The 22,251-nt window shown below is 37.8% G+C and overlaps 1 protein-coding gene across 1 annotated transcript in view; it reads right to left on the reverse strand.

The window, feature by feature from the left end:
- The window catches only part of TMEM41B (transmembrane protein 41B), a 55,626-nt gene extending 34,368 nt beyond the window's left edge, over window positions 1-21,258 (reverse strand). Inside the window, exon 1 of the mRNA XM_044681819.1 lies at window positions 20,808-21,258. Coding sequence (XP_044537754.1) covers window positions 20,808-21,258 — 451 coding nt within the window. The remainder of the gene's footprint in view (window positions 1-20,807) is intronic.
- Between the last annotated feature and the right edge of the window lie 993 nt (window positions 21,259-22,251).

The following is a 22,251-nucleotide window of genomic DNA, read 5'->3' on the forward strand; positions in this document are numbered from 1 at the left end:
GAAGGAAGGAAGGAAGGAAGGAAGGAAGGAAGGAAGGAAGGAAGGAAGGAAGGAAGGAAGGAAGGAAGGAAGGAAGGAAGGAAGGAAGGAAGGAAGGCTCTAGATCAAAAGTATTCATAGCAGCTCTTTTTGTGGTAGCTAAAAATTGGAAACTACAGGTCCTCATCTATCAGGGGATGACTGACCAAATTATGGCATATGAACATAATGGAATATTGTGTTAGATAAATTAGATGGTATCAAAAAAACTTGGGAAGATTTGTAGATGTTGAGTGAAGTGAAAAGAAAAAGGAGAACAATTTATATTATAACAATAATACTTTTAAAACAAACATCTTGGAAAGATCTAAGAACTCTGATTAACTCAGTGATCTATTATAATTCTGAAGAATCAATACCTTCTATCGGAATCTACCTTCTGTCGGAGAGATGATGAACTATGCATCAAATGATGCATATGATCAAACCACTTTTTAACACAAACAAAATTTGAATGTTTACCTGCCCAGCAAAACTGAGTATAATACCTCTTGGGGGGGGGGGGGGGGATGGATATTTAATGAAATAAAAGATGTTTAAGTATTCCTGATGAAAAGGCCAGAGCTGAACAGAAAATATGACATTCGAATGCAAGTCTCAAAGAGAAATATAAAAGGGTAAGCATGAAAGAGTAAATCAGAAAAGATTCAATAAAGTTAAACTGTTTATGTTCCTAAATGGGAAAATGATACATGTGACCCCTAAGAACTTTATGGGGAGGAATCTGTAAATAGAGGGTATGAAGTAATGAATATAAGAAGATTATATTGGGATGATCTCAAAAAAAAAACAACCAACAACAAGGGGTGAAAAAGAGGGATACACTGGGAGGAGGAGGAAGGGAGGGGCATAATGGGGAAATATTTCCAACATGAAAGAGGCTTGTGAGGAAAAACTTTTATAGCGGTGAGGAAAGGTAGTGGGGCCAAGGCTTGAACCTTACTCTCATCAGAATATCTAATATATATATATATATGTAGAGAGACAGAGACAGAGACAGAGAGACACAGAAAGACACAGAGACAGAAAGAGAAAAAGAGACACCGAGAGAAAAAATGGTGGGAAAGAGACAGTTGGATCTAGAAATCCATCTTACCAGGGGCAACTAGGTAGCTCAATGAATAGAGAGCCAGGCCTAGAGATGGCGGGGGTGGGGGTGGGGGTGGTGTCATAGGCTCTTATCTGACCTCAGACACTTCTTAGCTCTATGTCCCTGGGCAAGTCACTAACCCCAACTCTTACCTTTCCTTCTACCTTCGAACCAATAACTCAGTGTTGATTCTAAGAAAGAAAGTAAAGAGTTAAGGAAAAAAGAAATCTATCTTATTCAATAAGGAAATAAGGGGGGAAGGGCAGGGAGAAAATTATAAAAGGGAGGGTGGATTAAGGGAGGCAGTAGTCAGAAGCAAAACAAAGGAAAGAAAGAATAAAAAGAGAGAAGAAATAGGAAAGAGGGAAATACACAGTAATCATTTTATGATTATAATGTGAATGGGAAAAGCTTACCCATAAAAGAGAAGTGGATAGCAGAATGATCAAAAACTAGAACTCAACAATATGTTGTTTGCAAGAGACACACTTAAAAGAAAGACTTATACAAAGTTAAAATAAAATATCAAATCATTAATCTATTAATCTTCAGCTGACATAAAAAAGGCAGAGGTAAGGTAGTCTTGATCTCAGAGAAGCAAAACCAAAAATAGACCTAATTAAAATAGATAAGCAGGAAAATTACTCTTGCTAAAAGGTAACAGTGACAATGAAGTAATATAAAAAATTTTAGTTAAGTTTCTCTAACAAAGGCCTCATTTCTCAAATATATACTGACTACAGAACTGGGTCAAATTTATAAAAATAAGAACCATTTCCCAAATTATAAATGTTCAACGGATATGAAGTTAGCTTTCAAAAGAAGAAAACAAGGGTATCTATAGTCATATAAAAAAATCACATACTAAAAAGTGCTCTAAATCACTACTGATTAAAGAAATGCACATTAAAACAACTCTGAGATACCACCTTATAGCTATCAGAAATGACAAACTCTGGAGGGGACAAAGAAAAATAGGTAAATAAACTGATGGAGTTGTGACCTAGTTCAACCATTATGAAGAACAATTTGGAACTGTGCCTACAGGGCTATAAAACTGCATACCCTTTGACCCAGCAATACTAGTACTAGGTCTGTACTCCAAAGAGATCAAAGTATGACAGGTACTATCTGAAATGACAGAGTAAAAAAAGGTCCAAGTTACTGAGCATATCATTTATTAGGCAATGCATGCCAACTGCATAACAAATAACAACCAGGCCTTCTTTGGATTGGCACTTGACCCAGAGTGAAACAGATATTCAATCATTAAAAACAAGTAATCAAATAAGGTCAATTAATTAAATAATTAACAGGGTACAAACCAGGGTATAAAAGTAGGTAATCTGATTTTTAACAGAAGGAAAGATTAGAGACTTCCCAAGTTGAAAGCAGAAAAGTTAACAGTATAATTCCCTGAAATCAGAAAAAGAAATGTCCTCTTTCCTCCAAAGGTCTGTATTCAATCAAGAACATGGAAATAACTGATTGATGGTACAGGGTCAGTTTTCACTTAAAAAATATGAATTACTTGAGATGTATAATTGTGAGAAAACTCTTTGTCCATCAGTCTTCAAAACTAAGCTTCTGGTCAGCATAATCTAGCTCCTTAATTAAAGGTCTCTAAGCAAACTTCCTTTTCATCTATATTTTATGATTTATGATATTCTTTTCTTTCTTTGCATCTCTATCACTTCTCATTCATATCCCTGCACAGTTATTTTTTCCATTTTCATATGTGCAAAAAGTATTAATTGTAAAAAACGAGGGAATGGATCATAAATATGGAATTTAAGCATAATGGCTAATTGATCAATAAGAGAACTACAGATATATAATAAAATTTTAGTATGGTTACATTTAATATTCTCCATTTTAAGAATCTACTTATTACTCTAAGCGATCACCCTAATATTAATTAATATGTAAATCGGTCTTGATTAATGACATGTAAAACCCAGTGGAATTGCTTGTTGGCTATGGGGGGGGGGTCGGGATTGAGGGAAGGAGGGGAGGGAAAGATGGAAGAATATTCTAAATCAATTAAATAAAATTTTTCAAAAAAAATCTACTTATAATTAAACAGCCTCAGTCCACAATAAAATTTATTTTGCTTGGTTTAGGTACAGAATACAAGGTAACTAACATGAAATGCTTTAATGCTCTGATACCATTTTTATAAATATTTACTACATTTTTTTTGTCAAAAAGATACTTAATGGAAAAAAAACACAAAATAGATGAGCCTCACATATATTATTCCCTAAAGGGCTTTCTTCCCCTTCCTTGGTTAATTATTTTTAGGGTTTTAACACTGTGTACAGAAGTACTGCTGAGCACCTGAAGAATATTATATTCTTTTATTAAGAAGTTTATTTGAGTAATTACTGTTCATCTTTGTGATTTAAGCACTGTGGAGATAACAGCTCAAAAGAGTATGAAAATTTAAATCACAAAACAAGATATTCCAAAACAGAATGTGATTAAACTTTCCAATACAATCTTCTTCCCTATGCAGGAATTCCTTCTATAACATTCAAGACACCTAAAAACCTCTAAGAACAGACTACTTACTACTATGGTACAATCCACTCCATTTTTTTAGTATGTTTCAACTATTAGAAAAAGCTTTCTTCATACCTATCAAACTACCAAAAAACTTTTTGTATAGAATTAGAAAAACTTATAACAAAGTTCATCTGGAAGAACAAGAGATCAAGAATATTAAGGGAAATAATGAAAAAAAATGTGAAGGATTAGGCTCTAGCAGTACCAGATCTTAAACTGTACTATAAAGCAATGGTTGTCAAAACAATCTGGTACGAGCTAAGAGACAGAAGGGAGGATCAATGGAATTGACTAGGGGTAAATGACCTCAGCAAGCTAAACCCAAAGATTCCAGCTTTTGGGACAAGAACTCACTATTTGAAAAAAAGCTGCTGGGAAAATTGGAAAACAATATGGGGAAAATTAGGTTTAGATCAACATCTTATACCTATATAACAAAATAAATTCAAAATGGGTTAATGACTTAATTATAAAGAGTGAAATCATAAATAAATTAAGTGAACATAGAATAATATACCTGTCAGGTCTGTGGGAAAGGAAGGAATTTAAGACCAAGCAAGAGATAGAGAACACTGCAAAATGTAAAATGAATGACTTTGATTATATCAAATTAAAGTTTTCATGCAAACAAAACCAATGCAACCAAAATGAGAAGAAAAGCAACAAACTGCGAGAACATTTTTATAACAAAACTCTCAGACAGAGGTTTAATTTCCCAAATACATAAGGAACTAAATCAAATTTACCAAAAAAAATCAAGCCATTCCCCAATCGACAAATGGTCAAGGGACATGAATAGGATGAATTCAAAACTATCAATAAGTACATGAAAAAGTGTTCTAAATCTCTGATTAGCAAAATGCAAATTAAAACAACTCTGAGTTACCATCTTACACCCAGCAGACTGGCCAATGTGGTGGCAACGGAAAGTAATAAATGTTGGAGGGGATGTGGCAAAATTGGGGCACTAATATACTGCTGGTGGACTTGTGAATCGATCCAACCATTCTGGAAGGCAATTTGGAACTATGCCCAAAGGGCTTTAAAAGACTGCCTGCCCTTTGATCCAGCCATACCACTGCTGGATTTGTACCTCAAAGAGATAATAAGGGAAAAGACTTGTATAAAAATACTTCTAGCTGAGCTCTTTGTGGTGGCAAAAAACTGAAAAATAAGAGAATGTCCTTTGACTGGGGAATGGCTGAACAAATTGTGGTATCTGTTGGTGATGGAATAATGTTGTGCTCAAAAGAATAAAGAATGGAGGAATTCCACGTGAACTGGAATGACCTTCAGGAATTGATGCAGAGCAAAAGGAGAAGAACCAGAACACTGTACAAAGAGACTGATACACTATGGTACAATCGAATGTAAATGACTTTTCTACTAGCAGCAATGTAATGACCAGGACAATCCAGAAGAACTTATGAGAAAGAAAGCTGTCCAAATCCAGAGAAAGAACTATAAGAACAGAAATGCAGAAGAAAAACATAGGATTGATCACGTGGTTTGATGGGGATATGATTAGTTTTGATGTTAAAAGATCACTCTACTGCAAATACAAATAACATGGAAATAGATTTTGAACAATGATACACATATAACCCAGTGGAACTGCTTGCCAGCTCCATGCGGGAGAGGAAAAAGGGGACAGAAATCATGAATCATGTGACCATGGAAAAATATTGTAAATTTAAATTAAAAAAAGAAAGAAAAAGAAATTTTGACATTAAGTCAAAAAGAAAACGAAAAAAAGAAATTTTGACATTATGTCAAAATCTACCTTCCTGGCAACTTGGAACTATGCCCAAAGGGCTTTAAAAGATTGCCTGCCCTTTGATCCAGCCATAACACTGCTGGGTTTATACCCCAAAGAGATAATAAGAAAAAAGACTTGTACAAAAATATTTATAGTCACGCTCTTTGTGTTGGATAAAAATTGGAAACTGAGGGGATGCCCTTCGATTGGGGAATGGCTAAACAAATTGTGATATCTGTTGGTGATGTAATACTATTTTGCTCAAAGGAATAATAAACTAGAGGAATTCCATGTGACCTGGAACGTCCTCTAGAAATTGATGCAGAGTGAAAGGAGCAGACCAGGAGAACATTATACACATAGATAGATACACTGTGGCCCAATCAAATATAATAGATTTCTCTATTTAGCAGCAATGCAATGATCCAGGCCGATTCTGAGGGACTTATGAGAAAGAACGCTATCCACATCCAGAGAAAGAACTGTGGGAGTAGAAACACAGAAGAAAAACAACTGCTTGAACACATGGATTGATGAAGACTGGGATGTAGACTCTAAACGACCACCCTAGCACAAATATTAATAATATGGAAATAAGTCTTGATCAATGGCACATGTAAAACCCAGTGGAATTGCTCTTTGGCTATGGGAAGAGGATGGGAGGAGGAAAAACATGAATCATATAACCATGGGAAAAGATTCTAAATTAATTCATTAAACTTTTTTTTAATCTGCCTTCCTGTGATTTTCATCTAGTGCCTCTAGATCTGTCCTCCAGAATTACACAGACTAAACCTAATCCATCTTCCAGATGAGAGAACAGAAATGTATGACACTATCCTATTCCTATCTAAGTAGTTTCTTCTCCAGTCTAAACAGCAAAATCTCTTCGAAGTATGCTCCTTGAGAACAGTGAACTCTAGAGAAGTGCTCAACTTGAGAGTCAAGGGAGTTCAAATATAAATTTTTATAATTGCTATACGATTATAGGCAAATTCCTTAACTTTCCTGAGCCTGCCTTAGATTCCTTAATTTGAAAATGGAAATAATACAACTTGAATCACCTACTTCAGAGTTGTGAGAAAAAATGCTTTTCAAATCATAAAGTGTTTTTTCAAACCTTAAAGTAATTATTCAAATGAATGGTTAACAGTTTCAAATTTTTTTGTTATTCTAGCTGCCTTCCTTTGGGTAAGATATGGTATGTCTATGTCTCTTAAAATGCCTATATATGAACATATTGGTATATTACTATGCTGTAATAAGATTAAAATTGCTTAGTACGGTGCCTAGTCCATTCTACCCCCTAAGAAATGATAAATACAATGAATACAGAGAAGCAAGGGAAGAATTAAATGAACTGAATCAAAGTAAACAGAACCAGGAAAATAATAAGATATGACTACAGAAATGTAAATGAAAAGAATAAACAAAACCAATGTCTGTGAAATGACCAAGCTTAACTCTAAAGAATGCACTCTCTGGGCTTACAGGGAAACAGGCACACTAGGGTATTATTGATGGTGTGGTGAACTGGTTCAGTCATTCTGGAAAGCAATGTGAACTATGCACTAAACTATTCATACCCTTTGACACAGCAATACTACTCCTAGGCCAATTCCTCAAAAAAATCAAAAATAGAGGAAATGATCAGACATTCACAAAAATATTTATAGCAACTCTTTTTTGTAATATCAAAGCACTTGAAACTATGAGATCCATCTACTGGAGAATGGTTAAACAAATTATGCTATATCAATGTAATTGTGAAAAGTGAATCAAACTTTCTTTGTCTATCAATCAGCAACTTTTAAATTAATCAATCAAAAACTTAAGTACCACTACTTAACACTAAGCAAGAGAATTCATGAGTCACTTATTAGAGTAAGCTCACACATCCAAAGGCTACTGCCATCATTGGGCAGTGCTAGGCAAATTGAAAGTCTGCAATTGGTTCCCATAAAGTGAAGGAAAGGACAGGAAGTGATGTGGAAAAAGGACTATAAAAAGTCCTGAACTTCCTGTCCAGGGGGCTTCTCCTCTGGAATTCTTTGAAGAACGATTTCTCCTTGAGACAGCTCCTTCAGTCTTCTCCTTTAAATTTCTCCTTCAAGCTTCTCCTTTGGACTTCTTCTTTAAAGGACTTCTTTGGAGATCCTGCATCAGCTTGCTGGGTGAGTAGCTGACGTTCCTTTCCTGGCTTCTGGAGAGATTGGTTCCAGAGAGGCCTTCCTTTCCTGAAGGAGGCTGCGTTGGTGGAACCTTTGCTGAAGACACCACTGGTTCTTCTGGCTGAAGGTTATTGAGCCCTGGAAGGGCTGAGCCAGATACAGGAGCAACACTTAGGGTGGTAGGCTAGACAATTCTCTACCTTCTTACATTTTTCCACTTTCACTCTTTCCCCTTCTTTGTAAATAAAGCTGCTAAAAGTCATTTTGACTTAAGCTATAATATTTTTAAATCAGCAACCACAATCTTACTTTAGAACTTTCGTATTAGCATAAAAACCTAAACTTTATATTCTTACATAATGCAATATTTTTGTACTATAAGAAATTATGAAATGGATAGTTTCTAAGAAATGAGTATTACATTAACTGATATTGAATTAAATGAGTAGATCGAAGAGAAAAATTTATATATAACATTGTAAAGATAGACAACTTTGATTAATACAGTAATAATAACTAATAATTATAAAGCATTTGAAGGTTTGCCAAGTACTTTTACATGTATCCAATTTGATCAACGACCAACTAGGATTCCAGAGGATGAGGAAGGATGACACCATCTCCTGACAAAGAGGTGACAGACTCAGGATACAAAATGAGATATACATTTTCAGATGACACAATGAATGTGGGGACTTATGTATCCTTGTTATAAGGCCTTTATTCATCTTTTTAATAAGGGAGATAGGATAGGAGAGCAAAGAAGATGGAATAGTAGGAAATAGAAAGGAAAAGGGAAAAAGAAAAAGGAAGTCATTGAGGCATTTTTTTAAAAAGAAGAGAAGGAAAGCCAGAGAAGCCAGACAAGCAGAACAGATCTGAAAGCTGTAGGATATTATAGACAATATTAATAGTAGACTTTCTATTTTATAAGTATATTTGTGACCCACCACACCAACAAAAACAACACAAAAAAAGACACTTAACCACAAGCATAATCCAACAAAAACAGAACAAATTTCTACATTGGCCATGCCCAAAAATGTCTCTCTTTACATTTAAGTTTGTTAGTCAATAAATGTTTATCAAGGTCCTACTATGTTCCAGGCACTGTGCTAACTCCTTGGAGTACAAAGATAGCCAAAAGACAGCCCTACCCTCAAGCAGCTTATATCTCTGGCAGGAGGAAAATGATATTGTTTCATATTCAGTCATCTGGAATCTAGGTTTTATTACTGCATTGATCAGATTTCTAAAGTCTTTTGAAATTGTCTTTCCCTACAATTGTTATTACTGTAGAAATGTTTCTCCTGGTTTACTACTCACTTCACCTCACCCCACCCCAGCCTCCAAACCCCCCAAACTACCCCCAACACACACACACACACACACACACACACACACACACACACACACACACACAAGAATACAGTTACAGATAGCTTGGATTCCATCCTTTCAAAACTACATGCTCATATCTTTTTTTATAATTTATTTTTTATCTTTTTTTAAAATTTAGAATATTTTCCCATGGTTACATGAAAGAATATGTTCTTTCCCTCTCCCCCACACCCCTCCCCTCCCCATAGCCCATGTACAATTCCACTGGGTTTTACATGTATCAAGACCTATTCCCATATTATTGATAGTTGCACTAGGGTGATCACTTATTGAGATCCTCATATCTTTTGACCATTTTATCTCTTGGGTTTTAAAGTAAGCTTTTTAAGTCTAAATCAGTTCCTTACAAATCTCTAAATTAAGACCTTTGTCAGAGAAATTTGCTGCATTTTTTTCCTCCCATTCACTAGTTTCCTTTCTAATTTTAACTACATTGGAATTGTTTGTATAATTGCTTTTCAATTTCATATCATCAAAATTCTCCATGTTATCTTATTATCAACTTGGAAAGAAGAGTAAGCTACATATGAGACCTATAGGGTCACAAGAAGTTATATAATACAGGAGAGCAATATATAATTTTTAGTGTACTATTCAGAATTTAACACAGAACTCTAAATAAAGTTTTACCTGAGTTCAATGAGACTATTATTTCTCTTATTTTGGTTATCATGCCCCAGATTATATCAACTGTTCAACAGCTACTGTTGAAGTTGGAGTTTAGCTGACTCTTGAAGGATGAATTTGAGTTAGAAAGGTGTTTGAATTGCATAATAATAATATTAAAAGTTTTGAAGGCTCCATTCAGGTAACAGGTTTTTTTTTCCCCTACTTAAAGAGTTTTTAAGCCTAAAAATTTAAATAAAGAATTCAATATGTCAGCTCTTAAGCTTAAATATTAGTATTTGCCTACATATTCTTACCAATTTACCAATTCCCTGGTGTTTTTTTTTAAGTGTGAGGAGAGGAAAATCCATTCTCTAGTGAATAAGTGGACAAAGGATATGAATAGAAAGCTCTCAAAGAAATTCAAGCTATCAGTGATAGTGTGGAAAAAAAAATGTTCCAGGTCACTAATGAGAGAAATGCGGATAAAAAATGAAGCCATTCCTTGTTTAAGCTTTTATTTTTGTAGCTTTAAAAAATTATTATATGTGACAGAACAGTTTTCTGTGAACAGTTTCTATGTCTTGAGAAGTTTAAGATGGTTATTGATTGCTGAATTCACAGTTAAAAAAAAAATTATGGGATGGGGAAAAAAAACTGCTTAATCCTACTTTTCCTATTAAGAAAACCATAATATTGAAGTGCTGATTTGCAGTCTTAAGAATAAGAGTACACATGGCCAAGCTCTCTTCACTCCCTGTTTATCCTCATACAGGATGATGAAATCCTAAGAAATAAGCACCAAAACAACTTATGTGTTTAATTTAAGGTTTACATGTTTTCTTTAACTCCTATTTAGGGCCAGGCATGTTTTTCTAGATAAACTGGTTCTTCAATGCATACAAAGAACAATGATTAGTAAAAGTGCCTATATTATAAGCACAGTTATTCAATTTCAGGCATCTATCCTATTCCATAAATGTGTCCAGTACTACTAAATCCAAATAATCAGGACCCAAAGCAGAGACTGTAGTTTTAATTTTTATTTGAAGTAATAAAAGATTTAAAGATTTTTTTCACTCATGTCAATATGCAATCAAGATTTCGCTCTTTTGGCTAGCTACATGACTCACTGTCTCATTTACTTAGAGGTCTACCATTTAAAGGTTTCCCTAACATTCTAGAATTTATCTCCTTAGTCTCCCACACTATCAACCCTCAACTTAAGCCATCCTCTCCCGTTTGCTGTCTTTCCTCCTATTAGCAGACCAAACATTATAAAAGATTGATAACTATATTTAATTCAAAATTTTAAATACATACTATGAAGCAAGGTCCTATTAACGTGACATACTACGACTTCATGCTCTAGACTAGTGATGGGCAAACTATGGCCCGGCCCACAGGCTAGATGTGGCCCCCTGAAATGTTCTATCTGGCTGCAACATTATTCCTAATCTGATGAATACAATGTGTAGGATACAATACAATGAAACTTCGAAAGAGTTGCCTTAAAAACAGACTGACAGATGAGCATTTTCTTTCCTTTGGCCCTCTCTTTTAAAAGTTTGCCCATCAGGGCAGCTGGGTAGCTCAGTGGAGTGAGAGTCAGGCCTAGAGACAGAAGGTCCTAGGTTCAAACCCGGCCTCAGCCACTTCCCAGCTGTGTGACCCTGGGCAAGTCACTTGACCCCCATTGCCCACCCTTACCAATCTTCCACCTATGAGACAATACACCGAAGTACAAGGGTTAAAAAAAAAAAAAAGTTTGCCCATCGCTGCTCTAGATCAATGAAGGTGGAACCTATGGCATGAGTGCCAAAGATGGCACACAGAGCACTCTCTGTAGGCACTCAGTCATCCTCCCTCCCCACCCCACCCCGACAGTTCATTATTAAAAAGGCAGAATGACTATGGTGGAGCTGCTCCCCTCCCCCTCTCCACTGTACCTGATTTTTTCATATCACTCGCCTCTGCCCAGCAGCCCAATGGGAGTGCACAGAGGGTAAGGTGGGTGGCTCACAGGCAGCAGAGCTAGAGGGGAGTCTCAGGCCACTCCTCTCCCCCACTCTGCACTCACTGAGAACATTCCTCATTTCACCTACCCCTCCACCCAACAGCCCAATGAGAGCACTTTCTCTATCCCCTGTTTGAGGTATTGGGAAGGGGGCGGGACCTTTCACCAGGGGGTGGGGGGAAAGGGGGTTGGCACTCCATCTCTAAAAGGTTTGCCATCACTGTTCTAGATAATGCTTTTATTCCTTTTCTTGATTTCCTATAACCACTCTTCCTGACTTTACTCCCAAATTCAAATCCTATCTTCTAGTGTAAGGAATTAAAATTAAGGATTTGACTAAATGAGAATTCTAACATAATACTGTGGTCACCGATTTTAAAAAATTGTAGCTCAAGTCAAACTGACTTTCAGTAGCTTTATTTACAAAGAGGTAGAATGAGTGAAAGTAGAGAAATGTAAAAGAAGGTAGAGTAAGAAGTCCTAAATCACCCTAAATGTTGCTCCAGTGCCCAGCCTGAGGACTCAGAGGTGAATTAAATAATGACTCAACCCTCCAAGATGGGGAAGCCTCTCCAAAACTAATCTCTCCAGAAGCCAGGAAAGGAGAGTCAGCTCCTCATTCACCCAAGTTAGAGCTCCAAAGGAAAAGATCCAGGAGCAGTCTTTCAATTTGCCAACACTAAGGAAGGGGGAGTAGTGACCTTTGGAAGTGTGAACTTACTCTAGTAAGTGACTCATGAATTCTCTTGCTTAGTGTTAAGTAAGAGTACTTTAAGTTCTTAATTTGATTAGCTAAAAATAGGCAAGGGGAGAGTTAATCCTATCTTCACTCTAGCCTTCCATTCTTAGCAAATTTCCTATTACTGAGAACAATGAAGTTTCCTAGTGAAAAATTCCCTTCTTTCTTTCTCATGCAGTCTTACACATTTCTTCTCCTCCTACAATCCTCCCACTCTTGACCTTGATTCCATTCCCTCTCCATGGGCCTTTGGCACTCATCTATCCTCCTTTATTGCCCAATACCCTAAATTTCTCAATTTTTATTGGTTCCCTCCCCTTTGCTGTTAAATAAGCCCAGGTCTACCCTTTCTGAAGGGGAAAAAGCCCCAAACATTTTTGATTGACTGTTACCTCCTCTCCTATTCTATTCTCTACCTTCTTTTCATAGCCAAAATTTTCCATTGGAATTTTGCCCTTACTATTATTAACACTGTACTTGGGAAGGTCACCAAAGACCTATCAAATTGGATTACTTTTTCTCACAGAATTACCTTCTAAATTTTGATTTCTATAAATGACATTTTCTTCATTCTCTTCCTATTTGTGACTAGTTTCTGTTTTAGTCACTAGCTTCTCCTGTCTCCCTTGATGTGGACTTGGCCTCAGGTTCAAGTTTGTTTTATTTTGTTGCTTTTCTTCTTAATCACCCTACAATAACTGTAGTCTGTGCAAATGATTCCCCAATCTATATCTCCAACCTTGACTTCTCACCAAAATCCAGTACTACCTCTTCAAGATATGCTGAATATCCTATTACCCTCAAAATGAGCTCTAAAATAAAACAACTCTTCCCCAAGATCAGCTACCCTCTTTTATTTTCCTTATTTCTATAACTACCATTTTCTCAGCTACTCAAAAGCTTAAAACCCCTAATCTCTATCTCTCTCTTACATTCAATCATTGAGCCCCGTAAGTTTCTTATCCACATTTTATCTTGTTCTTGACCATTGTAAATGCTACCACCCTCATTCAAGTCAGTATCACCTTATGCCCAAGCTGATACAAAGGCCTCTAAATCAGGAGTTCTTAAACTGGAGCCTCTGAATCCCCTAGAAAATCATGGATAGATGTCAAGGGATATGAGAACTTGGAAAAGAAAAAAAATTTCACCTTTATTCAATAATAGCTAATTTTTATAAAGCATTTACTATGTAGACAGTGTGCTTTACAATTATTCTCTCATTTGATCATCACAATAACCCTGGTGCTATTATTATCCTCATCTTATAGAGGCAGACATATTAAATGACTTGACTACAGTCACACAATTTGACATAAAATCTGAACCCAGATTTTCCGGACTCCAAGCCTGACATTCTATCCACTAAAACACCTAGCTGTCCCCAACTCACTTTAATATAATTGGTTTCCTTTATAATCCTATGTACTTCAATTTGTTAATTTAAAAATATTATTTTCTCCAGGACCTGATGAAGAGCAAAATAAGCAGAACCGGGAGAACATTGTATCCAGTAAAGTAGTACTGTATGATGGTCATCTGTGAAAACTTGGCTATTCTCAGCAATGCAATGACCTAGGACAATCCTGAAAGACTTATGAAAATGAGTGTTATCCATCTCCAGAGAAAGAACTATTGGAGTTGAATGGTTGCAGATCAAAGCATACTATTTTTCACATCAGCGTATTTATGGTTTTATTCTGGGATTTTTGGTTATGTATGAGTGTGCTCTTACACAATGACCAATATGTGTGTTTTGCATGATAATAAAAATAAATTTTTTTAAAAATAAAATTATTATTCTGAGAAGCCCACAGGCTTCACCAGACTGCTCAAGAAATTCATGACAAAAAAGGTTAAGAATATCTAAATGATTTCCCTGCCTCTAGACTTTCTCCTTATAACCCATCCAGTTGCCAGGTTTATCTTTTCTAAAGCACAACTTTGCTCATGTCACTATTCCACTCAAAAGCATTAAATGGTTTGCCAGTGACAAAATGTAATTTTCTATACATAGATTTGATCATGCTAATTCTCTAGCTCAGCTGTGGTTCCCTACTACCTCAAGAGTAAAGTCTGAACTATTCTGCTTAGCATTCAAAGTTTTCCAAAACTTGGAACCACTGTGTCCTTTAGGTACTCTCTGCTTCAGACAACCAGACAATGCTTTTCCCTTCCATACTACACCCTCCCCCAGAACCCCTCCCCCTCACTGCTCACTTCCCCATACAAACTGTGCTTTCAGGCCTTTCCTCAAGCTCTTCCAGTGCCTGAAAAGATTCTCCATTCCTCTTTTTGCCTTTAAATGCCTTCCCATCCTTTAAAAACCAAAGTTAAACATCACCTTCAGAAAACTTTCTCACCCACAGTGGGTGATAACCTTTCTACTCTGAACTCACACAAGTACTGTTTTCTCTAATGCACTTATTAAATAATACTGTGTACTTTGGCTACTATGATGGCTTCTTATCTGGACTATAACTCTTGGAGGGCACAGACTGAGTTATTTGAACTTCATACCTTTCATAGAATCTAGTACAATGGTCTGCAAATAGTAGGCATTTAAGAAATAATCACTGTTCAATATTATATCAATCTTATAAATTATATAATTATAAAACAACTTTGAAAGCCACAGGAATTCTGATCAGCATAATGTCCAATAATAATTCCAGAAAACTCAAAATAGAAACGTGTTACCATTTCTTAATAAAAAGATGAAGTATAAAGATTTTTTTTCCTAGGCATAGTCAAACAGATCAATATGTTTTGCTTACTATATACATGCCTATAATAGGGGTTCTGTTTTTCTTTTTCAATTGCTGGGAAAGGAGGAAATGCAAATCTGAAAATAAAATAAATTTTAACTTTAAAAAATAATAAAATAATTATGTTAGGAAAGCCCAAACATCTTAATCTGGTACCCAAAATATCATTCTCAATTTATTTTCCACTACTCTCCTTCTTCTGCAATCCTATAAACTCCCTAGTTCACCTGCTGCTCTGCCTAATCTCAACCCCACCAAGAAAGATGCCCTTTGGTGTGTCTTTCCCCTTTCTTCCTCCTTTTGTGTGTTGTTTCCTCCCATTAGTATGTATCTCTAGTGCTTAACAGAGTGCCTGATACATAGGAGGCACTTCATATGTGTTCCAGATCAACTTATTACCTATGAATGTCAAACTTTCCTGCCAGTATACTTTTGTTCATTTCCTCCTTTTCCCTTTTTAATCTAAATCCCCAAAAACTAATGCAAGTCCTTCCTCTTCATAAATCATACTAATTAACTCTTCCTCCTCGGGCTGAGTTGGGGATCCTCTGTGAATAAGGCAAAGTAAGTATTTACAAGGGAATGAGGCTCTTCATATTTGGGGATGGGCAGTAGAGGGAAGGAGACATACAGAAGGAAAGAAAAGCAAGTAAACAGGACAAAAGATAATGAAAACTTACCAAAAAAAATTAAATGAACAAAGAACACCAAAATAAAAAATGATATAGACTTCAGACCAAATGAAGCAAAACAACTGGGAAATGAAACAATGCAAGCACTGCAGTAAATGTTCTCGAATAGATACGCTTTTTAATTCATTTTAATGAGAAATAAATATTAAGGGACTTTTTCACTTTTGTCTTTGTATCTCCAGATCCTAGCAAAATGCCTGGCACCTAACAGGTGCTTAATAAATGCTTGTTGATTGATATGTTGCCTATAAGGCAAAGCATAGATAATGTAGGTATTCAAGTAAAACTCACTGATTAAAGATGTTAGAAGAAAAGTGCTTGAGGCTTCATTACTATAACAAGAACTGAACTCAGTATTTCCCGCAGAACAAACCTAAAGGAGCAATCAGTCAGCAAGCAGTTATTAAGCTTAAGTAAGCTAGACACTATGTTAGGCACTAGGGATAAAGGTGAAACATGACTTCAATCCCAATATCTGCTAGAAACAGTTATATTTGTGGATGCCATCCTTCTGGGCCAAGAAAGCCAGACAAATCCAATAGGAAAATAATCAAAGAAAAATCATCTGGCAAGAAACTTTACTTATCCACAAAAGACTTAACAATGCAACATACACTGTTCTGGCCTCATGAGCCCCTTCACTACTCAATTCTCAAAAAGTGATGAAAGAAAATAGCCCAAATATAATGTCCTTACACCACCAAGTTGAAGATGCTTCTTGCAGTCATATTCAAATCACTTGCAGTCTAGACTAAGATCACTTAGATGACACAGTGGTTCCACCTGAAATAGTGTTGCTATATGGTTAAGAAGAAGTACATAACCAGGGCAGCTGAGTGGACAGAGCCAGGTCTGGAGACAGAAGGTCCTAAGTTCAAATTTGGATTCAGACACTTCCTAGCTGTGTGATGCTGAGCAAGTCATTTGACCCCAACTGCCTAACCCTTAGTGTTCTTCAACCCTGTAACTGACACTTAGTATTGATTCTAAGACAGAATGGTCTTTTTAAAAGTACATAATCATTTTACAACACTTCTCTCTTCCAAATCTTAAAGAGTCCAGTTTCATTCTAAAATGTATTCTTATTTCTCAGGGCCTTTTTCCACTAATAAGTCAGGATCCTGGATATACTAAAAAGGAAATTTATCAGCATCCCAAAAATACTGTTGTCTCAAAAAAATTATACTCCCTCAATCACTTCCCCAATTCAAAACATAATTGCTAGGAATTGCCAAAGAAGAGACCCAAGCTGGCAAGAAACAATGATGAATGAGAATCCACTCTAGTTTAGTCCCCAGTCACCTCATACTTGGACTCATACAACTTCCTAACTGGTTGCCCTGTCCCCCTCACACAAATTATCCCTCCTCCATTCATTCTACACACACTATTAAATCTGATCACTCTTAAAAAAACTTCAGTGGCTTCCTAATATGTGAAGTGGATAGAATCAAAAAGGCTGGCCTGGGTTCAAATCCTACATCGAATACATACCATGACGCTGGGCAAATTGCCTAACCTCTTTAGATTTTGATTCCTCTTCTATAACAAGAACGAGTTGGACTTCTTATGGTTCCTTCTATGATCTTATGTACAGAATGCAATTTAAACACCTTTGTGTTACAATTCAAGGCCTTCCACAATTTGATCCCATCCTATTCTACTCATACTCATATACCACCACTATGCTTACAAGTTAGTCTCTTCAGTATATCCCAAATATGCCATTTTCATTCAAGTTCCAATTTTCTGGTCCCACTTTCTCTATATAGATAGCTTTTTTTAAAAAAACCTTACCTTCGGCCTTAGAATCAATACTGTGTATTGGTTCCAAGGCAGAAGAGCAGTAAGGGCTAGGCAATTGGGGTTAAATGATTTGCCCGAGGTCACACAGTGTCTTGAGGCCAGATATGAACCTAGGACCTCCTGTCTCTAGGCCTGGCTCTCAATCCATTGAACCACCTAGCTGCCCCCATGGGTAGCTTTAAAAGTTCCAACTCTCCTCTCTCCTTTATTAAATCTATCCTTCCCTCAAATTCCTTCTCTTCGTTAAGCTTCTACTTAGCCTCCACTGATGCTCTCATCTTCCTCTAAATTAAATTTAGGCAACATTCATTTTGATAGTTCATCATGTTGCTTTGCATTTTTATTTTTATTATCTTACATATGACAGGCAATATAGAAAACTTGTGTCAAAGCCAGAAGACCTGACTTTCTCCTCTGACACATATTGGCTTCAAGACTCTTAAATCCTCAGTGCCTCTAAGATTTCAAGTTGGTGAAGGTATGCTGGCAATGTCTTCCCCAGGGAGATCCCAACATTAATAAAATAAGAGGGGAGCACAAAAAATATAACCTATATACTTCTGTCCCCTGAAGAAAATAATAAACTTCCTTCAGAGGAAGGAGATCCCTATATGTCCTTATTAGACCAATGTTTAATATATACCTCCTTCAATATGATACTTCAAGGATACAATATTTAATGAATGTTGATACACACTTCACCAATGTAAACTGCATCCTCTCTAAATCATGGTAGACAGATAATATTGAGATAAGCTACTGTGGCCAATCAAAATTCATCACTTGATTAGACTGCCTTCTGAGTATAAGCTGCTCCAAACTTAGCTAGGATATTTATCTACTTTTAAGTCATAAATACTCAAGGCTTTTCTAGCTTGGAAGGATCTCAGAAGAGCTTGAGCTCTGTGGACAACCTGTAAGAGTCCAAGTCACCTATGAAAGGTAATGGAGTAGAATGAATTATGGTAGAAATCTAGTAGACAACACTAAAATGTTTAATTTTGGCATGGAGATGAAAAGTCCCAACAAATTCTCAAAAATGCATTTTTCAAATATCAACTATGGTCCCAAACCTAAGAAAAGTCTTCGAGTATTGAATGGAAAGTGGTTTTGACAGTACTGTCCTTCAAACCACGCTATACTCCAGTCAAACTGGTTTTCTTTCTGCACCTGGAACAAGAACAGTACTCTCCTACTCTTATGTCTCTACTTACAATCTTCTCTGTAGCTTAGACTTATGTGGCTCATCTCTCTCCAGGTGAATGTCAACTTCTCCCTTCCAAAGCTTTTCACAAAGCACTTCTCACCTAGAGTAAGAAGCCTGACCTAACACCACCAATCTTGGCTCTGAGAACTCAGGGAGTACTTTGATTTACAATTCTCTAATGATTTATGATATGCAATATTATATAAGTAATTTGTATTTGTGCCTTTTCCCTCTAATAGACTTAAGTTCCCCCATTCCTTAGCACAATGTTCTACAAAGAGTAATGAACATTATTATTAATATTATCATTAAGATCTCTTCTTCATATAGATAAGAATAACAGAAAAACAATTTATAATCATGACCCATCCTCCCTTCACTCATCACTGGTAAGAGAACCAGAAAACATCTAAATTTTCCTGAGTTATTTGAGTGACCAGTATGCTTAACAGCCACTGTTTTGGACTACTTCAAGTGTTTTGAGTTTTAAGACTATCTGGAAGCCTAATCATTTTAGTGGCTAATGGACAGAAATGACTAATCCATTCCAAACTAGATTCAAAATATTTAGTATCGAGAGTTATTTATTTAAGAAATGTTTAGAAAAAAAAATTGGACAATAATAGTTTAACATTGTGAACTTAAGGTATCGTGTGTATTAACCAACAATTCCTAAATAGGCTTAAGTTACAGAAAAGGTAATTAAGCAAAATCTAATTCCTTATGTAGATTACCAAACACTTAGTTAGGCAATAAAAACCGTGAAGGCTGGAAAGTTTTAATGATTAGGAAAGTCAATTTGATGTCTGAAATCAGACTTTCATTTGTTCAAAGACTGTGAGCTCCTGAGAACAAGGAGAACCAAGGGTTGCTGGTTTGGGTTGGTTGGATGATTTTTGCCTTTCTTTGTACCCCACTGCTTCACACAGGCCCAGAGCAGACCCTTAACTATGCCTGCTTATTTGACTAACCTTAGCTGCTGTGGGCCAGGCCCTGTGCTAGACCTTGGAATATTTCTATATTTTTAAACCCTTATCTTTTAACTTAGAATTGATAAGTACTGGGATATCTAAGTGGCTCACTGGATAGAGAGCCACACCTAGAAAAAAAGAGGTCCTGGGTTCAGATATAAGCTCAGACACTTTCTGGCTGGTGACCCTGGGCTCTTCTGCCTTGGAACCCCATACTTAGTGTTAATTCTATGATAGAAGGTTTTAATGGGGGTAAAAATTGGTAATTATTGGCTCCAAGGCAATAAAAGACTAGGCAAAAGGGACTAAGTGACTTCCTCAAATGACACACTGTTAGGAAGTGTCTGTGGCCACATTTGAATTCAAGACCTCTCTTATCTCTAGACCTGGCTCTCTATCCACTGAGCCACCTCAATGCCCCATTGCTGCAGTGTTTCAAAGACAAAAACCAAAACTGGTTTGGAAGAAGAGTTTTCCCATCTTCCTTAAACTTAGTGCCTCTCCTTTGGGTTTACTATTACACAAAGTGGTCCACATAGCTAATAAAGCTTCAAACTGCATTGAGATCCTTGGACTCCCTTCTATCTTGTTTCCATGTGGACTCACCCATTAGACTGAGAGCAAGTTGAGAGCTGGGGAATGTATTGATTTTTGTCTTCTTTTTCCTATGTAACTCAGCGCTTAGCAGAGTGGCCTGCATAAATGCCTCAGAGAGAACCCACAAAGATCAATCTCCCAATTCAAATATAAGAATCCTTAGGGAGTTAGAAAAGCATTAAGTTTATGTGGTTTTGTTTTGGGGTTTGTTTTTTACCTTTACCTTTCGTCTCAGTATCAACTCCAAAGCATACGATCGGTAAGGACTAGGCAATGGGGCTTAAGTGACTTGCCCAGGGTCACATAGTTAGGAAAGTGTCTACCTAAGAACTCAAATTTTCCCGAGACCGGGCCTGGTGCTTTATCTTTGTGCTACCTATATGCACCAAAGCATCAAGTTTAGATGCAGAGGAACTGGACTCGAATCCGGCCTGCGCGAGGAACGTATTTTGGCCCCAGAGCGGGGCCTCCGCCGCCCGCTCCATAGAAGGAGGTGGGGACGCAGGGTGCTGCGTCTTCTTTAGGACTGGGGGGTGCTGATCAGGGCTCCTCCCCCTCAGACCCTTGACACCCTCAAGCTCTCGTTCATCTAGCCCGTTTACCTCAGTCCCAACAGCTATAGTCCCACAGCCTGGCACCCAGGAGGTGTTTCCAGGATGTTTGTCGACTAACAGACAGATGCCCCCAGGCCAGCTTCTCCCTCCTCCCCGCCTCCCGCCCCCTGCTCGGACCTCACCTTTCAGGGAGTCTCCGAGGGCCTGGCTCGCGGGGTCCAGCGGCCCCGCAGTCGTCTCCTCAGCCGGCTGCCCGACCCTGCTTTTCGCCATGGCGGCCGCCGCCGCTGGGGGAACCAGGGGAGGGCGCGGGTTCCCTCACAACGCCGGAGCCGGAGCCGTCTCCGCGCACGCACAGCCTCCTCCGCTGGGGCAGCCGGGACTCACTTCCGCCTCCTAGCCGCCACCGTTTCCTCCACCTCCTCCTCACCCCAAGCGACCCCTACTTCCTTCCAGCGGGGGCCCCCTCCGAGTGTCTCCACCGACCCAGCCCCTCCGCTCCGCCCCCAAATCTCGCGAGCGCGTGCGAGCCCGCCCACAAGATCCGCCTCGAGACTAAAGAGGCCAGCTTCAAAACCCCGCCCCCTCCCATCTCATCTTCCGTTGGTTGAGGGGCATGCGCGGTTGTGGGCACGCCCGTGCTCTCTGCTGAGCCGTGTGCTGGCGATGTGTAGCCTGTGATCTGGACTCTTCTGATTGGGGTGGAGAGAGTCGGAAGTGCTAGCCAGGAGTTTGTATTAATGAATGCTTGCGAAAGTGGTTAGGGACTGTAGATAAGCCGGCTTCAGAAGGACTCCCACAGTTCAAAATCCGTACTCTGAATTCCTCCAAGCAGCTAGCACATTATATTGTTTCTCCAGAACCGGGGAAACAAAGTTACGTTTCAATTCAATTCAACAAGCATTTATCTAGCGCCTGCTATGTGCTAGGCACCAATACCCAGCTCTGGAAATGGATGTCAATCAATCGACTAGCATTAAAACACCTACTATGTGCTGGCTAGGTGGTTCAGTGGATAGAGCACTGTGCCTAAAGATAGAAAGACGTTCAGGCTTTTCAGTCTTCTTCTTCGTTCATTCGGGATTTTCTTAGCAAAAACACTGAACTGGTTTGCCATTTCCTTATCCAGCTCCTCTTACACATGAGGAAACTGAGGCAAACAGGGTGAAGTGATTTGCCCAGGGTCACACATTCAGAAAGTGTCTGAGACTGAGTTGAACTCAGGAAGACAGTCTTCTTAACTTCAAGCCAGGCACTCTATCCAAT

Source organism: Gracilinanus agilis, chromosome 6 (assembly GCF_016433145.1).
Source record: "Gracilinanus agilis isolate LMUSP501 chromosome 6, AgileGrace, whole genome shotgun sequence".
In the NCBI taxonomy this organism is placed as follows: domain Eukaryota; kingdom Metazoa; phylum Chordata; class Mammalia; order Didelphimorphia; family Didelphidae; genus Gracilinanus; species Gracilinanus agilis.